The following is a 22,091-nucleotide window of genomic DNA, read 5'->3' on the forward strand; positions in this document are numbered from 1 at the left end:
ACCAGACTCTTAGATTTTCCATTTTAAACACTCTTTCACAGTGAAGGAAATTATGTGATTGCAGTTCATGAGCCCAGAGATAATTGACATACTTAGTAACTTAATTTATAGACATTACTTTCTTATAGTTACCCGGAGCTATTAGAATGAGTAAGTTTAGAAAATGACTGATCCTCATGGCCAGACTTTGCACACATTGCATTATTTGCTAAATGGGCTTTTATGACTCATTTTAAATTTGCAAATGCAGCCTCAGATTAATTAGAGAGAAAATAGCTTTTACTGTATTAGTAAAGGAGCAATGTTCAGATGGGAAAAATTGAGCTTAGTTCTTATCAAAGTAAATTGAAAATATAAAATAAATTTATTTATAGAATGTGAACCATATAGATTTTTTTGTCCTTGCTATTATTTTTCTAATACTTTGCTGATTTTTTTTTTTTACATAGTTGCCCTTGGACCAGAAAGAAGAAAATCTGACTCAGGAGTTATGTTGCCAACACTCAGGGTCTCTCTTATTCAAGACATGAGGTATATATGCTAGCATTTGATGATAACTGTCAAATATGGCTTTCATTGCATTACTCAAATGATTATGGCTATGTGTATTTTTTGCTTATGTATTCTGAGGAAAACATTTTTTATAAACTTGCTTATTTTCCTTTTATACTATTATTTTTCTCCTGAAATTAAATTCAAAGGGAAAATGCAACTGAGAAGAGTTTTAAAGTAGCTCAATTATTTTCTAAGTTCTTTGTTCAGTTTTTAAAACCTCCTTAAATACCTGCTGCCACAGACACAGACAAAAAAAATAATGACAAGTTACTTGGCAGAGAAACTGCTCTTAAGTAAGTTTAATTTGAAGCAAATGCAAATCTGAGAATTATCAGCTGCAGTTACTGGTCTTAGAAATCATTAGAAAGCATTGAGATATCTAAAATAGCTTTACTGGGGCACCTGGGTGGCTCAGTGGGTTAAAGCCTCTGCCTTCGGCTCAGGTCATGATCCCAGGGTCCTTGGATAGAGCCCCACATCGGGCTCTCCACTCAGTGGGGAGCCTGCTTCCTCCTCTCTCTGCCTGCCTCTCTGCCTACTTGTGATCTCTGTCAAATAAAAAAAATCTTTTTAAAAAATAAAATAAAAGAGATTTATTGAATGAGGAAGACAGAGGCTTTTTTCTTTTAAACATTTTAGGAACAACGCTCAGCTCTTAAAATATGTAGGTTTAGAGTCAATGTTATAACATTAGAACACTTAACTTTCCTTTTATGGTTTATTGCTTTCTTAATTATTGATGTTTATTTGATTTGTCAGATACTTGCAACGAAAAGCACAGCTCTTAAGAGTGGTAGCTTAGTGCAATGGTTATATATCCTGGCTTTACTGCTTGAACTGTGTGACTTTAGGCAACTTTTATAATTTCTCTGTGCCTCAGTTTTCCCATCTCTGAAATAGAGATAAAAACTGTTCTCTATTTTATAGGATTGTTATGAGAATTAAATGAGTTAGTCCACTACTATAAAAAGTTTTAAGAAGTACTTGGCTCCTAGTAAGGTTCAATGAATGTTAGGGGCACCTGGGTGGCTCAGCCGTTAAGTGTCTGCCTTTAGCTTGGGTCATGATCCCAGGGTCCTGGGATAGAGCCCCACATCAAGCTCCCTGCTCGGTGAAAAGTCTGCTTTTCCCTTTCTCTCTCTCCCTGCTTGTCTGTCTTTCTGCTCTCACTGTCTCTCTCTGTCAAATAAATAAATAAAATCTTTAAAACAAACAAAAAATAAATAAATGTTTTTGTTGTCTTAATTAATTTATATATTTGTATCTTCAGTGTTCTTTTTCCTTGCTAGACAAAATATAGTTGCTCTCAAGGAATCCTGTGATTCCTTTTGATGGCCAGGATGAAAAGAATGGTTGTAACTTTGAGAGGAAAATTATCTCCAGCTCTCTTAATGGAAAAATGAAACAATATGTATTCTACAGTGATTTCATAGTAGATCCAGACTTCTAAAGCTTAATTAGGAAATGGTCACATCACATAAGGCTGTCCTACTCCTTCTGGTTTCCTGCTTATTTACCTTTATCTCCTTCATGATGTTGTTCTTCAGGGAGAGGGTGTCCTACTTAGATATACTCCTTTACTTCATAAGAGACAGTATAGCTTCCTGGTTAAGACCTCAGGCTCTGGGGGTGCCTGGATGGCTCAGTGGGTTAAGCCTCTGCCTTTGGCTCGGGTCGTGATCTCAGGGTCCTGGGATCGAGCCCCACATCAGGCTCTCTGCTCAGCGAGGAGCCTGCTTCCCCCTCTCTCTCTGTCTGCCTCTCTGCCTAATTGTCATCTCTGTCTGTCAAATAAATAAATAAAATCTTAAAAAAAAAAAAAAAAAAAAGACCTCAGGCTCTGGAACCAGCCTACAGAGGTTGCTGTTTGAGCTCTGTCATGCACTAGCTCCATATCCCCAATTACTTATAGTCCCAGTTTTTTCACCTGTAAAATGAGATAGTAACAGCCTTTCTCTCAAAAGGATGGTGTAAAGATTCAATGAGGGACACTGGGTGGTTCACTTAAGTTAACACAGTTAAATGTCATGATTTCACCTCAGGCCATGATCTCAGAGTTGTGAGATTGAGCCTCCTGTTGAGCCCCAGTGCAGAGTCTGCTTGTCCCTCTTCCTCCCCCTTTCCTGCTCTCTTGACCTGTGCAAGCATTCTCTCTCTCTCTCTCTCTCTCTCTCTCTCTCAGTCTCTCTTTCTAAAATAAATTTTAAAATCTTAAAAAAAAAGGTAAAATAAAATAAAAATATTCAGTAAGGTGGTAAATGTAAAGAACCCAAAATAGGCCTAGAAACAAATGTGTGTATACTTACACATGTATATGTGTGTGTGTTTATATTTATTGTTTCTAACTTTGTTATATATTTTCTGTATACCACACAGACCATTCTTTTTATTTTATTATTTTTTTAAGATTTTATTTTTTTGTTTGTGAGAGAGCGAGTGAGAAAGAACATGAGCAGAGGGGAGAGGGAGAAGCAGGATCCCCACAGAGCAAGGAACCCAACACAGGCTCAACCACAGGACCCTGAGATCATACCTGAGCCTAAGGCAGACACTTAACCAACTGAGCCACACAGACACCCGAGACAATTCTTTTTAAACCATGAATTTAGTGATATCTAGGATTCTAATTCAATACCATGGGGACCATTCAGGCCTTCTTATTTGTTTTTTGGCTTTTTTTTTTTTTTAAGATTTTATTTATTTGACAGAGACACAGTGAGAGGGAACATAAGCAGGGGAGTGGGAGAGGGAGAAGCAGGTTTCCCAAGCCTGGGAGCCCCAGTGGGGGGGGTTGATCCCAGGACCCTAGGATCATTACCAGAGCCAAGGCAGATGCTTAAGGACTGAGCCACCCACGTGCCCCTAGCCTTCTTATTTGTAATTTCTTTCTCCCATCATGAGAAACTTGGCTTTCATTATCTATACTATATTTACTTATTTGTGCAATCCTAGTATATCTGTAAGAGTTTCAGAATTACTAACCTATACCTCTGTAAGAAGCAGAAACAAGTTTACTAAATAAGTATAGTGCTTGTATACTGTTCTAGTTTTCTGTTTAGCTTTTCAGCATTCAGTCGAAATACTGATTTCCAAAATTCAGATTTTTTTTTCTCCTCTATCTTCAGTGTGGTTATATTACTCATTTGTAATACAGTTAGATTCATTTGTTAATCTGTATTCCATTTTTGTTCTCCTTATATTCTGGTTGTTTTTGTTTTTAATATAGGTCCAGTAAAATTCATACTTTCTTAGTGTGTAGTTCTATGCATTTTCACAAACGCACAGTCATGATACAGAATAGTTCCATCACCCCAGAATTCCCTTGTGCTACTTCTTGAGTCATTCCTTCCCCCCAGTTTCCTACCCTTGTCAATCACTGATATATTTCCAAGCTCTTTCCACCTAGAAGGCCTAAAAGTAGTAATGCCCTAAAAATAGCAGTGAGTACACCTAGCACCCACATACTGATTTCTAAATACCATCCTCCAATGAAAGGAATCAGGGATCCCCAGAGCAGTGACTGATTCCAGGACTGGGGAATGGAGAATACTGGATGAGCCTTGTGAATATTTAGTATCAAAAAGTAAGAAAGTGACAAACCATAAATGACTCTTAATCTCACAAAACAAACTGGGGGTTGCTGGGGGGAGGTGGGGTTGGGAGAGGGGGAGGGTGTTGTGGACATTGGGGAGGGTATGTGCTATCGTGAGTGCTGTGAAGTGTGTAAACCTGGCGATTCACAGACCTGTACCCCTGGGGATAAAAATACATTATATGTTTATAAAAAAAAAAAAATTGGAAGGGGAGGCAAACCATAAGAGACTATGGACTCTGAAAAACAACCTGAGGGTTTTGAAGGGGCGGGGGTGGGAGGTTGGGGGAACCAGGTGGTGGGTAATAGGGAGGGCACGTATTGCATGGAGCACTGGGTGATGTGCAAAAACAATGAATACTGTTACGCTGAAAAAAATAAATAAATTTATAAAAAAAAAAATAAAGTGCTCAGAAAGAAGGGCATCATATATTAAAGACACAGGAGCCAGCCTAAAAGAGCTCCCAGTGGCTAAAGCTGAAGCAGTTCGACCAACATAATAACTAATAGTACTGGCACATATTCCGTAGAGTAAAATAAATATCCATGAGTCTATTATGATATAAAGAACTAAGTGAAAAAAACAAGAGCAACAGTATAGCTTTTTTTTTTTAAAGATTTTATTTATTTATTTGACAGAGAGAGAGAGTGAGTGAGGGAATACAAGCTGTGGGAGAAGGAGAAGTAGGCTTCCCAAGAAGCCTGATTCCCATGATACTGGGATCATGACCTGAGCCGAAGGCGACATTTAACGACTGAGCCACCCAGGTGCCCCAGGATAGCTCTTTCATACAGAAACCTCCAATTAATAAATGTAGGAGAGTGAAGTAGAAAAATTTATGGTTGAAAGCTTAAGGTGAAACCAGGATGTTTGCATAATCTCAAAGTATCTCTGCCAAGAATTTAATAATTAAAAGGAAAAAATAATCTTAAAGTAGAGAAACCCAGCAGGCACCACCTTAACCAAGTGATCAAGATTAACATCACTAGTAATAAGACATAACATCATGTACCCCCTGCTGTGGATACATTGAAAAGAGTATATATCACTTCTGTAGTATTCTTGTCATAAATGTATAACTACAATCTAACCATAGGAATACATCAGAAATATCCAAACTGAGGAATACTCTACCTAACAATTGACCAATACTCTTCAAAAATGCCAATGTCATGAAAAATGGGGAAAGGCTAGGGGACTGTCATAGACTGGAAGAGACTAAAATGACAGCCAAATGCAATATGGGATCCTGGATTAGATCCTGGAACAGACGAAGGACATAAGGGGGAAAATTGGTGAAATCAATCTGTAGTTCAGTTAATAGTATTGTACCAATATTCATGTCTTAGTTTGGTTATATATGATGTTAGCATTAGGGGAACCTGTGAATATGGGAACTCTCTGTACTATTTTTACAACATTTCTGTGAGACTAATTATTTAAAAATGAAGCATAAACTCTATGTAGTGTGTGTGTTTCAACCACGTCCTACAAAGGAAATGTATAGGGACCGTTTTTATTTATTTTTTTTAAGATTTTATTTATTTATTTGACAGACAGAGATCACAAGTAGAGAGGCAGGCAGAGAGAGAGAGAGAGGAGGAAGCAGGCTCCCTGTGGAGCAGAGAGCCCGATTCGGGGCTTGATCCCAGGACCTTGGGATCATGACCCGAGCCGAAGGCAGAGGCTTTAACCCAATGAGCCACCCAGGCGCCCCGGGACTGTTTTTAATAGAAAGGCATAGATAGCGTATCATTACCTAAGGGTACAGTTCTTGGTACACCTGCTGCTCATCTATACTACTGAATGTTTGATCAATGAACTGTTATGTCTCTAGTCTAAGACCTATGATTTCTCACCTGGATTATGTCACAGTTCCCAGTTGCTTGCCCTACTGTAATTCATCCTCCCTATAGGTAGTATGGTAATCTTAGAATAAAATCCAATCCCTTGGGCTGCCTGCGTGGCTCAGCTGTTTAAGCATCTGCCTTCAGCTCAGATCATGATCCCAGGTCCTGGGATGGAGCCCCGTATCAGGCTCTCTGCTCAGTGGGGAGCCTGCTTCTCTCTCTCTTCCTTTGCCCCTTCCCCTCCTTGTGCTCGCTCGCTCTCTCTCTCTCTCAAGTCCCCAAATAAATAAAATCTTAAAAAAAAAAAAAAACAAAAAAAAACCCACCTCCAAATCCCTTGCCTGGGTTGGCAGAGCCTACTTGATTTGATAGTGATATCTTCTACCATCCTCCCTCATACCACTTCTTTGGTTCCTCCAGCATGCCTTCCTTACTTCCTGCTGTGGAGCCTTTTTCTACCTATTCCCTTCACCTGATAGCTTTCCTCTGACACCTGCCCCAGAAAAATTTCCACAGGCCAACCTCCTTCTTGTCATTTGCATCTTAGTTCAAATGAAGCCTGCCAGGTCACCTGTATAAAGTAGCCACCCAGTCACTCTCATTCACACCCCTATTTTAGTCCTCTCCATAGTGCTCGCTTCGGCAGCACATATACTAAAATATATTAATCCTCTCCATAGCAGTTAGTTATTTGTTCTTCTCACAATATTTGTAAACTTCATGAGAGAGGCAGTCTATCTGACAATGAAAACTATTGCTTGCTAGTAAGTGCTAATGGAGTCCAACACATAATTGGTGCTCAATTAATTGTTAAATGAAGGATTTGCCTATTTTAAACTCTGTGAGTATGCATGAGGGTGTGTTGGCCGGGGTGGGGGTGGGGGTTGCTTATCTAACATTTTTGCATATATCTTTATACCTTTACCTGATTCAACTGGCCAAACTGCAATTCAGTTATTTTGGTTACACTTTCAAAGCCTTAAAAAGGTAGTGATTGCTAAGATACTTTTTACTAATTGATTTAAATTTTAGAACATAGAAGAAACTTAAGAAGTCCTATTACGTAGCTGCTTTTTATAGATAGGGAAGCTCAGGCCCAGGCTGGTTAAGTCTAAGACCATATTACCAATCCTTTTTTCAATGTTTTATTTATTTATTTATTTGACAGAGATAGCACAAGCAGGGGGAGCTGCAAGCAGAGAGAGAAGCTGACTCCCCACTGAGCAAGGAGCCCCATGTGAGGCTCAATCCCAGGACCTTGGGATCATGACCTGAGCCGAAGACAGACGCTTAAATGACTGAGCCACCCAGGCATCCCAACCATATTGCCAATCAATAGCAGAAATGGAACTAGAGCTAAGGTTTCCTGACCGTAAGTCAGGTCTCTTTCTAACTAGATGCAAGCTGTCAGCCTTTGTCAACATTGCAAGGAAAATACCAGCCATGACTAGACACAGATAAGTCAGCAATAGTGTAAGGTGCACATCAGTTTAAATATAATTTAGTATAACCTGGACTAAATCTGTATTTGTTCAGGATACTCAACTGCAAAATTGATGTCCTGTGACTTAACACATAAGGGTTACTTTGGCTTTCAATTTTCAGTCTTTGTCTTCTAAAAAAGTCTGAAGAAGACTCCCGAGTATCCTAAAGTGATGTTTTGACCAAATGATAGATGCTTTTAATAAAACTTGATTGGTTGGCAAGATGCCTGGCTGGCTCAGTAGAGCATTCGACTCTTGATCTCGGGTCGTGAGTTCAAGCCCCACATTGAGCATCGAGTTTACTTCAAAAAAAGAAAATTTGGGACACGTGGGTGGCTCAGTCGTTAAGCATCAGCCTTCAGCTTAGGTCCTGATGGTATCAAGCCCTGCATCGGGCTCTCTGCTCAGTGGCAAGCCTGATTCTTCCTCTCCCACTCCCCTTGCTTGTGCTCTCTCTCTCTTGCTGTCTCTGTCAAATAAATAAATAAAATCTTAAAATTTTGACTGATTGCTTTTTAAAAAGTGTCTCATAAGGTAGAAAGGAATTGCCAAGAAAAGACTTCTCAGGGTTTTCTCTAACATTTTATCATAAAAAATTTTAACCATACATGGGGCGCCTGGGTGGCTCAGTGGTTTAAGCCTCTGCCTTCGGCTCGGGTCATGATCTCAGGGTCCTGGGATCGAGCCCCGCATCGGGCTCTCTGCTCAGTGGGGAGCCTGTTTCTCTCTCTCTGCCTGCCTCTCTGCCTGCTTGTGACCTCTCTCTCTGTCAAATAAATAAATAAAATATTAAAAAAAAAATTTTTTTTAACCATACAACAAACTCAAAAGATTTTACAATGAACACATTCTTATACCTACCACATAGATTCTCCCATCTGTCTATGGCTTTTTTTTTTTTTTTAAGCTTCATTTATGTGACAGAGAGAGCAAGCACATGTGTTAGCAGAGGAGCAGCAGAGGGAGACGAAGGCAAGCAGAATCCCCACTGAGCAGGGAGCCCCATGTGGGTCTTGATACCAGAACCCTGAGATCATGATCGGAGCTGAAATCAAGAGTCAGGTGCTAAACTGACTGAGCCACCCACACTCCCCTTTTTAAAAAAACAAAGTAATATGATAAAAACAAAGTAAACCTTGCCATTTGCAACAACAAGGATAGACCTAGAGAGTGTAATGCTTAGCAAAATAGAGGAAGACAGATACCATAGGATTTCACTTCCATGTTGAATTTAAGAAACTAAACAAATGAACAAAGGGGGAAAAAAGAGACAAGCCAAAAAAAAAACTAGACTCAACTATGGAGACCAAACAGATGGTTACCAGAGGTGGGGGGGTGAGAGGATGGGTTAAATAGGTAAAGGAGGTTAAGAGGACACTGATCTTTTTAAAGATTTTTTTTTTAAGATTTTATTTATTTATTTGACAGAGAGAGATACAAGTAGGCAGAGAGGCAGAGAGAGTGAGAGGGAAGCAGGCTCCCTGCCGAGCAGAGAGCCCGATGCGGGACTTGATCCCAGGACCCTGAGATCATGACCTGAGCCGAAGGCAGCGGCTTAAACCACTGAGCCACCCAGGCGCCCCGAGGACACTGATCTTGATGAGCACTGAGAAATAGATAGAATTGCTGAATCTCACTATATTGTACACCTGAAATTAATACTGTATGTGAATACTGGCATTAAAATTTTCTAAATTATTTAAGAAAAGATACATATGTAATAATTTTATATATGTTTTATATATATATAAAACATAAAACCTACCATTAAATGTATTCACATTGTTGTGGAACCATCACCACTGTCAATCTCCAGAACTCCTTTGTCATCCCAAACTGAAACTCTTTGCCCATTGAACAGTAAATGATTCCCCATTCTCCCTTCTCCCCCAGCCCCTGGTACCCACTATTTAATTTTCTGCCTCTATGAATTTGACTATTCTAGGTACCTCATTTAAGAACCATGCTTTTTGCATCTGGTTTGTTTCACTTAGTCTTACACCTTTTAAAATGTTCATTATCAGATGTTTATAATGTTTATCCATGTTGTAGCATGTGTCAGAATTTCCTTCCTTTTCTAGGTAAGAATTGCATCTTACATATATACATTTTGTTTATTCATTTATCTATCGGTAGACATTTGGGTTGTTTCCATCCTTTGGCTATTGTGAATACTATCAATGTGGGTATACATGTATATGTTCAAGTCCCTGCTTTTAGTTCTTTTGGGCAAGTACCCAGAAATGGAATTACTTGATCATATGGTAATTCCATGTTTAATTTCTTGAAGAACCACCATACTTTTTCCACAATGACTGTCCCATTTTATATTCCTACCAACAAGGCACGAGGATTCTAGTTTCTCTATCTCCTCACCCGCACTTGTTATTTTCTGGTTTTTTTACAGTAGCCATTCTGATGGGTATGAATTCCCAGTTTCTTTTGACATAAGAGCAGCACTCTTTTCGAGGTCTTCACAGTCCACATGAGCTTTATGAGCTCAGAAATCAAATAATTAGTGAACCAAAATGTAGTCACACTCCAAGATACTGAATCCTACTAACCAAGACATTTACTTCAAAGACCTAAGAGAGCTGTAAAAATAATGGGCTGGAGTTCAGTCATTGTCAGCCCTAGTCACATCTATGACCAGGTGAGGAGAAGGTCACAGGAAGCCAGTCAAACCAAAACATTATTTCCCTAACCAGATAAATTGATACTCTTTCACCAATATGGATATTCTCCTGCCTGGAAGCTAGGTAAAAATCAGAAGACTGCTTGCTGTCTTTGGAAGCAGAGGTGTGGAAGCCTAATCATTCAGCTCTACACTAGTTATCCTCATGTTCCTGGCACTGCCATCATCTCAGGAAGCCCTGAAGAACACACTGCCCATGGTTGTCTCTCCCTTTTCTCTGCTTCCATTCTGCCCCTTTATGTTCACATTTTTTTAAGATTTTATTTATTTATTTGACAGAGACATGGGGAGAGAGGGAACACAAGCAGGGGGAGAGACAGAGGGAGAAGCAGGGTTCCTGCCAAGCAGGGAGCCCAGTCCGGGGCTCGATCCCAGGACCCTGAGATCATGACCCAAGCTGAAGGCAGACACTCAATGACTGAGCCACCCAGGGCCCCTTCAGCTGACATTTTATACATTGTTCTTAATCAAGATATATTTACTTCAGAGTTTTACTCTCAGTGGACAGGATTTTTTCCCTGTTCTCAGGTTCTTTACAAGTGCTTCATTTTAGTCCTTAATCATTACCTACATAGTTGAAATATATGCTTTTCCTTAAAGAAAAACACCCACATAATATTTTAAACCTTGATTTCTGGGCGCCTGGGTGGCTCAGTGGGTTAAGCCGCTGCCTTCAGCTCAGGTCATGATCTCGGGGTCCTGGGATCGAGTCCCCCATCGGGCTCTCTGCTCAGCGGAGAGCCTGCTTCCCTTCCTCTCTCTCTGCCTGCCTCTCTTGTGATTTCTCTCTGTCAAATAAATCTTAAAAAAAAAAAAAAATTTAAACCTTGATTTCTAGGGGTGCCTGGGTGGTTCAGTCAGTTAAGGCCCTTCCTTTGGCTCAGGTCATGATCCCAGAGTTCTGGGATTGAGCCCCACGTCAGGCTCCCTGCTCAGCGGCGAGCCTGCTTTTTCCTATTCTCTCACTGTCCCTGTCACTGTCTCTGTCACTATTTCTGTCTCTATCAAATAAATAAAATTTTTTAAAAAAATTAAACAAAAATAAACCTTGATTTTTTTTTCAGTCTAGACAGAGAGAAAGAACAAGTAAGAAAAAACTTATTTTCTAAGATCAGTATACCTTTCTGAGTCCCCTGTTCTCTGTTGGGCACATGTCTCTGTTGGTACCTCCTATCTTTCCAGGTTTATCTCTTGAGGCAAAAAGACATGGGCACTTTGAGTCCTCATAATTGTCAAGAGTCGTGGCACCAGATTGCTTAGCTTTGAGTCCAGGACAGATACATCTAAAAGCTTTCCTCTTTGTCTCGTTATCGTAGACAACTCCCAAGACCTTCATAGTTGCCAGGTGTCACCAGACTGTCAGTTGTAGAATGACTTTTTTGTTCCATAGAGAAAGGCTGGGGACAGTAAATAATTGTAGATTATCTACATTTAAAAGAGCTTATCATGGTGTTACCAATATTACCATTTTCTTTCCAGAGTAGCCATGTACATGTCATCTGACTATTCAAACAGACTTTTTACCAATAATGTGTACTTATGTGCTTATGAGCATCTGGCTTTATTCTACACTAAAATTAGGTAGTTATGATTGATTTTATTACCCTAGGAAGGAATACTTTGAGGAATTTTTATGTCTGTACAGAATATGAACTTAAATCAGCTACCCCTTAATTTCTCTAATAAATAATACCAGGTTTGAATGAATGAATAAAGCTGGGTTTTGTTAATGATATGTATTGTGAAGTAAGCACTGGTTTTGGATTCAGGAAATGTGGATTCAAATTTAGAGGTACTGCCACTCTTAAAAATCATTTGATTATAGGGAACACAAGCCCATTCAAACCAACTTCAGTAAAAAGGGATGGATTTGTTAGCGATAAAGGTGAGGGTATCTTTCAGAATCCAAGAACAGAAACAACTGCTAACAATCTTGTCACAGATTACTCTCACTGTCTCACTGGAAGCAAATCATTGCTGTTTCTCCTTTCACGTCTGCTCTTCTTCCCCTACCCTTCCCTCGCCTCCCTTCCTCTTTCTTTTTGTTTTATTGTGTACATGCTTGCCTGCCCAAGCCCTGGCTTTAACATTGTTTCTTAATTTTAGCATTCAACAAAAACTAACACGATTTTCTTCCAGTATACTAATTCCTAGTTTCTGAGAGAAAATCTAGTAAGTTCAGTTTAGATCAGGCATATTCTTATTTGGTCCATTCTAGCTGAAGGATTGGGATTATGAGGCCATAGGTCATGGTGGTAAGTAGAGTTGTGTGTTCTGGGTCTGTGGAAGGGGAGCTTCTCTAAAAGTGTGAGTGTGAGGAAAAGGTAATTGGTAGAAAATGGATGATATGTCTAAAATAATATTATCTCTGTGACCTTGAATGGATCATGTAGTCTCAGTTACTCTGTTTTCTCATTCTTAAAGTGAAATAATAATAATATCCTTCTCACTCATTTTATGATAATGAGATGAGACAAAGTACATAAAAATTTTCCTAGGGGCACCTGGGTGGCCCAGTCGGTTAATCATCTGCCTTCAGCTCAGGTCCTGATCTCAGGGTCCTGGGATCAAGGCCCACTTTGGGCTCCTTGCTCAGCGGGAAGCCTGCTTCTCCCTCTGCCACTTCCCCTGCTGTGCACTCCCTCACTTCTGTCAAATAAATAAATCTTAAAGAAAAAAAAAACCAACTCAGGGTGCTGGGCGGCTCTGTTGTTAAGCATCTGCCTTCAGGTTAGGTCATTATCTCATGGTCCTGCGATGGAGCCCTACATTGGGCTCCCTGCCCAGTGAGAAGCCTGCTTCTCCCTCTCCCACTCCTCCTGCTTATGTTCCCTCCCTTGCTTTCTCTGTCTCTGTCAAATAAATAAAATATTTTTAAGAAAAACTTAATTAGAAAGTTTTGTAGTAGTATTAGAAATAAATCAGGTAAATAAGTTATTTAAGCCATGCCATATATGCTTTTCTGTGAATTAACAGGTTCTGTTTTGGAAGTAATACGTAATATTATGCTGAATTCCATTCTAGTTATCTTTAATAAATTATTCCAGTTAAAAGCAGATTTAAATGGTACAACTACACAGTGAATTTTAAATAGATTTGGATTACAGTTAAATAACATATAAAACTTGTTCTAAAGCATAAAGTTAGAGATTTACAAAGCAACAGAGTTTTTGTTGTTGTTGTTGTTGTTGTTTTAAGATTTTATTTATTTATTTGACAGAGACCACAAGTAGTTAGAGACACAGGCAGAGAGAGAAAGGAGGAAGCAGGCTCCCTGCCAAGCAGAGAGCCCGATGTGGGGCTCGATCCCAGGACCCTGAGATCATGACCTGAGCCGAAGGCACAGGCTTAACCCACTGAGGCACCCAGGTGCCCAGCAACAGAGTTTTTGAGCTCCTGTTAGGTGCTAGGCCCTATAGGGTACCAAGAAGGCTGCCAGGCTGCTGAGGAATAGTGGGCTCCTTTTCCCAGAGAGCTTTTACAGCTCAGAAAAAATGAATACCAAGAGAGAATGACAAAAGTAATAAGCAGTACAAGGCAAATTCAAATTAGACTATAGGATTTTGTAAATTGAAGAGGTCATGGGAGGCTGTCGTGGTCATGGAAAGGTATATAGAAGAAACTGAGATCTCAGACACAAATAAAATCAAATAGGGAAACGATAAGAAAGTACTTCAGGTAATGGAATGTAAAGTCTTATGAGTCAGCTGTCTAGAATGGAATTTTTTTGAATAGGAAGATAGGATGAGGCTGAGGGGTAGTAAGTCTTAAATGTGAGCCTGCACAGTTCAGACTGTATCCTGTGAGTTTTTAAAAGTTCTGGAACAAAGGAATTACATTAAGGAGCCAGTATTTTTTTTTAAGATTTGATTTATTTATTTATTTGACAGACAGAGATCACAAGTAGGCAGAGAGACAGGCAGAGAGAGAGGAGGAAGCAGGCTCCCCACAGAGCAGAGAGCCCAATGTGGGGCTCGATCCCAGGACCCCAAGATCTTGACCTGAGCCGAAGGCAGAGGCTTTAACCCACTAAGCCATCCAAGCACCCCAGGAGCCAGTATTTTAGACAGTTACTTCCCTGGTGCCAGTGAATAAGGTGGACTTGAGGAAAAGAGTCAGGAGTCCTCATTTCCCAACTCCTATGCCTCTTTCCAAAAAAAAAAAAAAAAGCCTAATGTAAATAATTCTATGATGGGAATGCTGATTGCTACCTAAAATAGACTGCACATTGTGTATTCCAGTCCTTCTCATTTTCCTTAAACATAGATTGTTTTATCAAATTATAATTATCTTTCACTTTGTCATTCTTACCTACTATGTCTCCAGATAACTTGCTTAAGGCCAACATAAAATTTATTTCAGTAGGTCTTACTGTTTCACGTTTTTTATTTGTTTGTTTGGTTGGTTTTTTGTGTGGGCCTGTTTGTTTGTTTGTTTGTTTGAGATAGAGACGGTGAGGGAGGAGGGACAGAGGGGGAGAGAGAATCCTAAGCAGGCTCCACATCCAGCCTGGAGACAATACAGGGCTCCATCTCAGGACCCTGAGCTCATGACCTGAGCCGAAATCAAGAGTCAGATGCTTGGGGCACCTGGGTGGCTCAGTGGGTTAAAGCCTCTGCCTTCGGCTCAGGTCATGATCTCAGGGTCCTGGAATCGAGTCCCACATCAGGCTCTCTGCTCAGCGGGGAGCCTACTTCTCCCTCTCTCTCTGCCTACTTGTGATCTCTGTCAAATAAATAAATAAAATCTTTAAAAAAAAAAAAAAGTCAGATGCTCAATCAACTGAGCTGCCTATGTACCTATGTTACTTTAAAGAGTAGAAAGAATACTGAGGAAAAGATTATACAACATAAGTGCTTATCAGACCTAGTGTAGATTCATTTTCAGTAAATACACTTTGATTCAACTTGGTATTCCTCAGTTATGTGAGCTCTGACTTGGCACTGCACTCACAGGGTACCTTATAAATACTGCTGAACTCTAAGTGGTAAATGCCTGAGCATTTTCCCTCTGTTGCTTTTACTCAGCTGTGTCATCATTGGGGAAATGTCAGCAGGGTAGAGGAAGAGCCAGTGCTGTTTCATAGGCTCATGCTGGAGGTGCCAGATTGGGTTGTCAAGTGTCCCCCCACTGCCAGCACCATCTGTAAGAACCAGGCAAGAGGAGGCTTGACTGGCAACAGCTTTTGCCATTCGTGACCTTGTATACTGGTATGAACCCCTTAAATACAAATCAGTGTATCATAAATCTGAAAAAATTCTTAGAAATGAGGTGAGGTAGCCTAAGCCCAAAAAAATTGCCACAGAATTTTCTTTTAATACCTCATTCTGACTTGTTTTTAAGCCACCTCATCAATGTGTCTGTGTAATGTGATATAATGCTTTGCATCTTGTTTATTAAGAGCCTTAGATCACGTATCAGCACTGAGGCTTGAGGGCCTAAATCTTCAGATCCAGGGATTAAGAGAGGAAGGAAAGGAGAAAGGGAGAAAAGGAAAGGATAAAAGAAAGAAAGTGAGGGGAGTCTAGCTGGCTTGGTTGGTGAGGCATGCAACTCTTGATCTCTGGGTTATGAGTTTGAGTCCCATGTTGGGTGTAGAGACTACTTAAAAATTAAGTATTTTTAAAAAGAGAATATGTGTATATTTTATGGGGAGGATATTCCTTATTCTTAATTCTTAGACTCATTAGAGAAAAGGGTTTGTTGTAATACTTAATTACAACTAGGATGAGTCATTCTGGACGTTAAAAAAAAAATTAGACAAAGGGATGATAGGTCACCATCACAAAGACTTTCTTGACCCACTATAGTTGCTTTAAAATTACTCTGCCCCTTAGGCCAGCCCTGCTTCCTGCCCAATCCTTCTTCCCTTTTAGGAGGAAAATCATTTAGGAAGATAAACTCAGGGGTGCCTGCGTAGCTCAGTTGGTTAAGTGTCTGCCTTTGGCTCAGGTCATGATCGCCAGATCCTGTGATTGAACCCCATGTCAGGCTCTCTGCTCCATGGAGAGTGTACTTCTCCCTCTCCTTCTGCCTGCCTCTCCCCCTGCTTATGCTCGCTCACTCGCTCTCTGTCAGATAAATAAATAAAATCTCCTTTATTTTAAGATTTTACTTATTTGAGAGAGAGTGGCAGAGAGATTCCAGGACTCTGGGATCATGACCCGAACCGAAGGCAGCCACTTAACCAACTGAGCTGCCCAGGTACCCCAATAAGTAAAATCTTTAGGAAAAAAAAAAAAAAATAAGATAAACTGAGTCATTCTGAGTATAGCATTGACTTACACAGAATATTAATCTATACATACATGTAACATTCAGTTGGGGTTTGACCAAACAATTTCTTTTTTGGCCACACAATTTTCAAAGTCTTTTAAAAGCTTAAGAATTTTGAATTTATAAGTTAAAAAGAAAAGGTATCTTAAAGTGCCATGGAAAGTAAGATTTCATATTTTCCATATGTTGTCCAGAAACTACTTGAAAAACAATTCAGTGGATTAAAGTTGTGGCAGATAGTCAAACTAAACCAATTAATTTGAATAAAAACTTTAATATTCAGCATGTTTTATTACTTTTATTTTCTTGATGGTCAAGAATAACCAACTGCCAGGTTATAGGTAACCATGAGGGTGAAACAAGAACATAATAAAATCTGAAAGAAGAAAGGAGTGTTAACCGCTTTATCTGAGGGCGTTGCCCATGCGCATGTGTTGTAGTGGTATTTCTGAGGTGGGGCTGAATTCAGGTTTCAGATGGAATCTTTGAGCAGTTTAATCAACATAAAGTGTGTATCACCTGTTCACACTTCTGCTAAGTATGAAAGAATTATTATGTGCAAAGGTGCTATAATGCTTTAGTTCTTTTCCAGCTCAAGGTTATTCTTAGGATTTACATCTTTACTGTTGTTCCTGTTCTGTAGGCATATTCAGAACATGAGTGAGATCAAGACAGATGTCGGACGAGCTCGGGCATGGATAAGACTATCTTTAGAAAAGAAGCTCTTGTCCCAGCATCTGAAGCAGTTGCTCTCTAACCAGCCACTCACCAAGTAAGAAACAGCCTCTTAGACATTTCTGCTTCTGTGACCTGTGTGTCTGCAAAGCAGATTGCATAAGCTGGCAGACTGACTTCTTCAGCACAAATTGCTGATTCCTGTACACACGTGTTCTTCCTTTCTAACAGGCATGTGCTTTGGAAACTCCATGGTTTGACATAGTATTTGATTTTACCTGGGAGGACACACACCAGACTTGACAGCCAAAGGCCAGATTGCTCTGTTCTCAACCAGAAAAAAAACCTAACTAGTTCTCACAGGCTGACAGTAACATCCAAAAGATAGGTTGAAATTAGGTAAACCTTATACTGTAAAGATCACACAAAACCTGAAGTAGCAAAAAAAAAAAAAAAAAAGTCCACATTAAGAGGTTTCTTCTGAGAATCTTGGCGAATGCTTACATTCAATAGTTTAGAGCCAGGAAAGCAATCAGTTGCATGTTACTTAATTGTTAACTGTTTAAATAGGTCTCCCTTTACTCCATCAGGAAACCCTCTTAGATAAAATGCATCATCTGCATAATATATATGTTAGAGCTAATTTGAAGCCTGAGGACTTAGGTCTCTAGAGCAAAGCTATGCAAAAAACTCAACAAAGTTCTCAGACCTGACCTTGCGTTGAAATCTCATCATGGTAACAATTCTTTTTATAGTTCTGTATTTGTACACATCTTCACTGGGCTGCTTACCTCCCTCCAAACCCCAGAGCATTTTAAGATGAGTCTTAATGTCCAAAGAGTAGGTTTGGTAAAGAATACAAAGTGAGATACAGGCTGTGAACCTGATCTTGTTCTCTGAAACTAGTTACTCCCCTTACGCATCCCTGCCCATTATAAATCATTCATGTCCACTGTGTCCAAAGTACATAAAGTGCTACGTAAATGTTGTGTGCCTTGGGGTGCCTGGCTGGCTTAGTAAGTAGAGCCATGCGACTCTTGATATCAGGGTCATGGGTTCAAGCCCCACATGTGGTGCAGAGTTTTATAAATACATACTTACATATAGTTGCACACCTGGGTGGCTTAGTTCGTAGAGCATGCAACTCTTGATCTTGGGTCATTAGTTCAAGCCCCATGTTGGGTGTATAGCTACTTGAAAAAGAAGAAGAAAATCCCACTACATAAAGGTATATACCAAGTATTTCGCATGTTTTCTTCTGTACTTTCTTCTATGCATGCTCTCTTAGTTAAGATTATACTGTATTCACAATTCAGTATCATTTTTTTTTAAGATTTTATGTATTTATTTCACAGAAGGAGAGAGATCACAAGTAGGCAGACAGGCAGAGAGAGAGGGGAAAGCAGACTCCCTGCTGAGCAGAGAGCCCGATGCAGGGCTTGATCCCAGGACCCTGAGATCATGACCTGGGCCAGAGGCAGAGACTTAACCCACTGAGCCACCCAGGTGCCTCTCTTCAGTATCATAAGATTTTATTTTTAAGTAATCTGTGCACCCAACCTAGGGCTCAGACTCACAACCCCAATAATCAAGAGTTACATGGTCTTCTGACTGAGCCAGCCAGGAGCCCCGGTATCATCTTTTTTTTTAGCTTGGTGTGTTATAAACATTTCACTGTAAGAGTTTAAGCTCAGAAGACTGAATGCCTTTGTTCAGATACTGCCTTTACTATTTACTATTTGAATGACTTTGGACAAGATACTTTTTTGTATGTCTGTTTTCCTAATTTATAAAATGAGAATGCTAGTAGACTTACTTCATAGGGTAATCATGAGGATTAATATATTAATATAATACACTTGGAAAAGTGTTTTAATGTAAGTGCTTAATTAAAATTACTTATTATTTTTAGTAGTAGTTTTGTTGTTGTTGTTACGCTTTAGGGACACCTGGGTGGTTTATGGGTTAAGCAGCTGCCTTCAGCTCAGATCAGGATCCCACGGTCCTGGACTGAGTCTCATATGGGGCTCCCTGCTCATCAGAGAACCTTATTCTCCCTCTCGCTCTGCCTGCCTCTCTGCCTACCTGTGCACTCTCTCACTCTCTCTCTGTCAAATAAATAAAATCTTAAAAAAAAAAAACTTCATAAATTTTATTTTCAATGCTCAGACAGTATTCCAGTGTATGCATATACCATGACACATTTTTCCTTTTACAAATAACATTTTAGTGGACATCTGTGAGTAAGCCTTGCCCGTATTTCATATTATACTCTTAGGACTGAGTCCTAAAAGTAAAACCAATGCATTTGACTTTGACTAAATGAATGTGTTTATTTTTAGTACAAGACATAATGAAAAGAATGAAAAATAAACTGTTATTTTGTGCTTGTCTTACCCATTCCTAGGAAGCTTTATAAGCGTTATGCTTTTCTACGCTGTGAAGAAGAAAGAGAGCAGTTTCTTTACCATCTTCTTTCCCTCAATGCAGTTGACTACTTCTGCTTCACCAGCGTGTTCACCACTATCAGTAAGTCTGGAGAATTGGCTAATAAGGGAAGAGTTGCTCAGGCGACTAATGGAATAAGAATTTATATTTTTACAAGTGACATATATGACAGTACAGTGAAATAGACACTGTTTGTGAGGCGGGCCCCAGACCTCTATTTAGGAATGAAACTTGTGCCCCAGCAGCTGGGACTGCTTTGGGAAGGCAGCCCTCAGCTGCCAGCCCCTGTGGGGAGAGCCTCACCAGAACAAACTACCTTCCCCTTCCCAACCCTCCCAAGATGATCCCTCCTTAGCAGGGCCAGCTAGCATCCTAGGACTATCATAAGGCTGTTCTAGAACTTAACTGTGGCATCAGCTGAGGACTTCACTGCACTGTATCACAGCTCAGCTTCTCTCAACCACATGGTGATCCCAGGAGCAACATCTGCATGCTGACTTCTGACTTCATCTGCTTTCCAGGAAGCCCCCCGTCTACAGTAGGAAATGGGCTGGATGTTAAAAAGGAATGTTTTTTTTTTTTTTTTTTTTTTTTTTTTTTTTAAAGATTTTATTTATTTATTTGACAGAGAGAGATCACAAGCAGACAGAGAGGCAGGCAGAGAGAGAGAGAGGGAAGCAGGCTCGCTGCCGAGCAGAGAGCCCAATGCGGGACTCGATCCCAGGACCCCGAGATCATGACCTGAGCCGAAGGCAGCGGCTTAACCCACTGAGCCACCCAGGCGCCCCAGGAATGTTTTTTTTCGTGTTTTTTTTTTTTGTTTTTTTTGGTAAAGATTTTATTTATTTATTCGACAGAGAGAGACCACAAGTAGGCAGAGAGGCAGGCAGAGAGAGTGAGAGGGAAGCAGGCTCCCTGCCGAGCAGAGTTTTATTAGGGATCCCTGACTGGCTCAGTCCGTGGAGCATGCAATTCTTCATCTCAGGGTCATGAGTTTGAGCCCCATGTTGGGCCTAAAGCTTATTTCAAAAAAAAAGTTTTATTAAACAAATCGTCCAGTATCTTACATAAAACACATAAAATTTTAAAAATCAGCATGCCATAATAAACATATGGAACTGTGAACATCATTAAACTTTTATGATTCAGAAAAACTTTAAGACCTTACTGAATAATGTAGGGTTTTAGAGGGAGGAAATGCTGACTGGAGATGTGTTTTTGATGGAAAGTCAAATCATCGCATTTATTCACTGGTACTAATTCTTATGTGCAGTGGCTCCCCTTAACCACTTTGGAGAATTCTTACTTGTATCAGAAATTGTGTTTAGCTGCAAGAATCAGAAACTTGGAAAACAGTGCTTTAAACAAATAGGTGGTTTTATATTTATATAATGAGAAGTTTCAAAATAGTCTATAGCACGTTCAGGGACCCAGAGTCTTTGTCCTTCTCTTCTAGACAGTCCTTAGTGTGTGCTAATCATCTCATGGTCATAAGATGGCTGTTCTCATTCCACCTTCTAGCAGGGAAGAAGGAAGGAGTACCAAGGAGTAAAGGGCAGAACCTGAGCTAGAAAAAGAGGATTTTCTAAGAAATCCCAATAAATACAACATGTCACTGGCCAAAAATTAGTAGGTTTTGGCTTTCTAGTCTCTGATAGAAGCAGACAAGGAAACATTGAGCTGAACTGGGTATTGGGCCAACCAGTAGTATCTGCCAACTATCCATTAGTATCTAAACAATACGTCAGTTTAAAGATTTTATTTATTTATTTTATTTTTTTTTAAAGATTTTATTTATTTATTTGACAGAGAGAAATCACAAGAGAGGCAGGCAGAGAGAGAGGAAGGGAAGCAGGCTCTCCGCTGAGCAGAGAGCCCGATGCGGGACTCGATCCCAGGACCCTGAGATCATGACCTGAGCCGAAAGCAGCGGCTTAACCCACTGAGCCACACAGGCGCCCCAAGATTTTATTTATTTATTTAACACAGATAGAGATCACAAGTAGGCAGAGAGGCAGGCAGAGGGAGAAGGGGAAGCAGGCTTCTTGCTGAGCAGAAAGCCCGGTGCAGGGCTTGATCCCAGGCCTCTGAGAATATGACCTGAGCTGAAGGCAAAGGCCCAACCCACTGAGCCACCCAGGCACCCCAAAACTATCAGTCAGTTTAGTACATTACTGCTGATGTAAGAAGCTAAAATGTCAGGGGTGCCCAGGTGGCTTAGTGGGTTAAGCGCCCAACTCAATTTCAGCTCAGGTTATGACCTCAGGGTTGTGACCTCAAGCCCTGTGTTAGGCTCCCCGCCTAGTGGGGAGTCTCCTTGAGATTCTCTCCTTCTCCCTCTGCCCCTCCCTTAACATCTCCCCCTTTCTCTCAAATAATAAATAAATAAACCTTTTTTTTAAAAAAGAGCCTAAGATGTTGTGTACAGTGTTAAAAGAAATAGCCCAGGTAGTTAGGACTCCTAAGATCCTACTTGTATCAATAGATTCCATGTAAGTAACTCTGAAGAATTGAG

General features: G+C 40.1%; 1 protein-coding gene across 6 annotated transcripts in view; it reads left to right on the top strand.

Annotated features, from left to right (window-relative positions):
- The window catches only part of DENND5B (DENN domain containing 5B), a 216,369-nt gene that overhangs the window by 175,211 nt on the left and 19,067 nt on the right, over nt 1-22,091 (top strand). For all 6 annotated transcript variants that reach the window (XR_006819523.1, XR_006819522.1, XR_006819524.1 and 3 more), the window contains 3 exons: nt 450-531; nt 17,097-17,225; nt 19,536-19,657. Coding sequence is in view for 2 of the 6 variants with exons in the window: in XM_046010883.1 (XP_045866839.1) it covers nt 450-531; nt 17,097-17,225; nt 19,536-19,657 (333 nt within the window). In the remaining 4 variants the exon portion in view is untranslated. The remainder of the gene's footprint in view (nt 1-449; nt 532-17,096; nt 17,226-19,535; nt 19,658-22,091) is intronic.

This window comes from Meles meles, chromosome 7, assembly GCF_922984935.1.
Source record: "Meles meles chromosome 7, mMelMel3.1 paternal haplotype, whole genome shotgun sequence".
Taxonomy (NCBI): Eukaryota; Metazoa; Chordata; class Mammalia; order Carnivora; family Mustelidae; genus Meles; species Meles meles.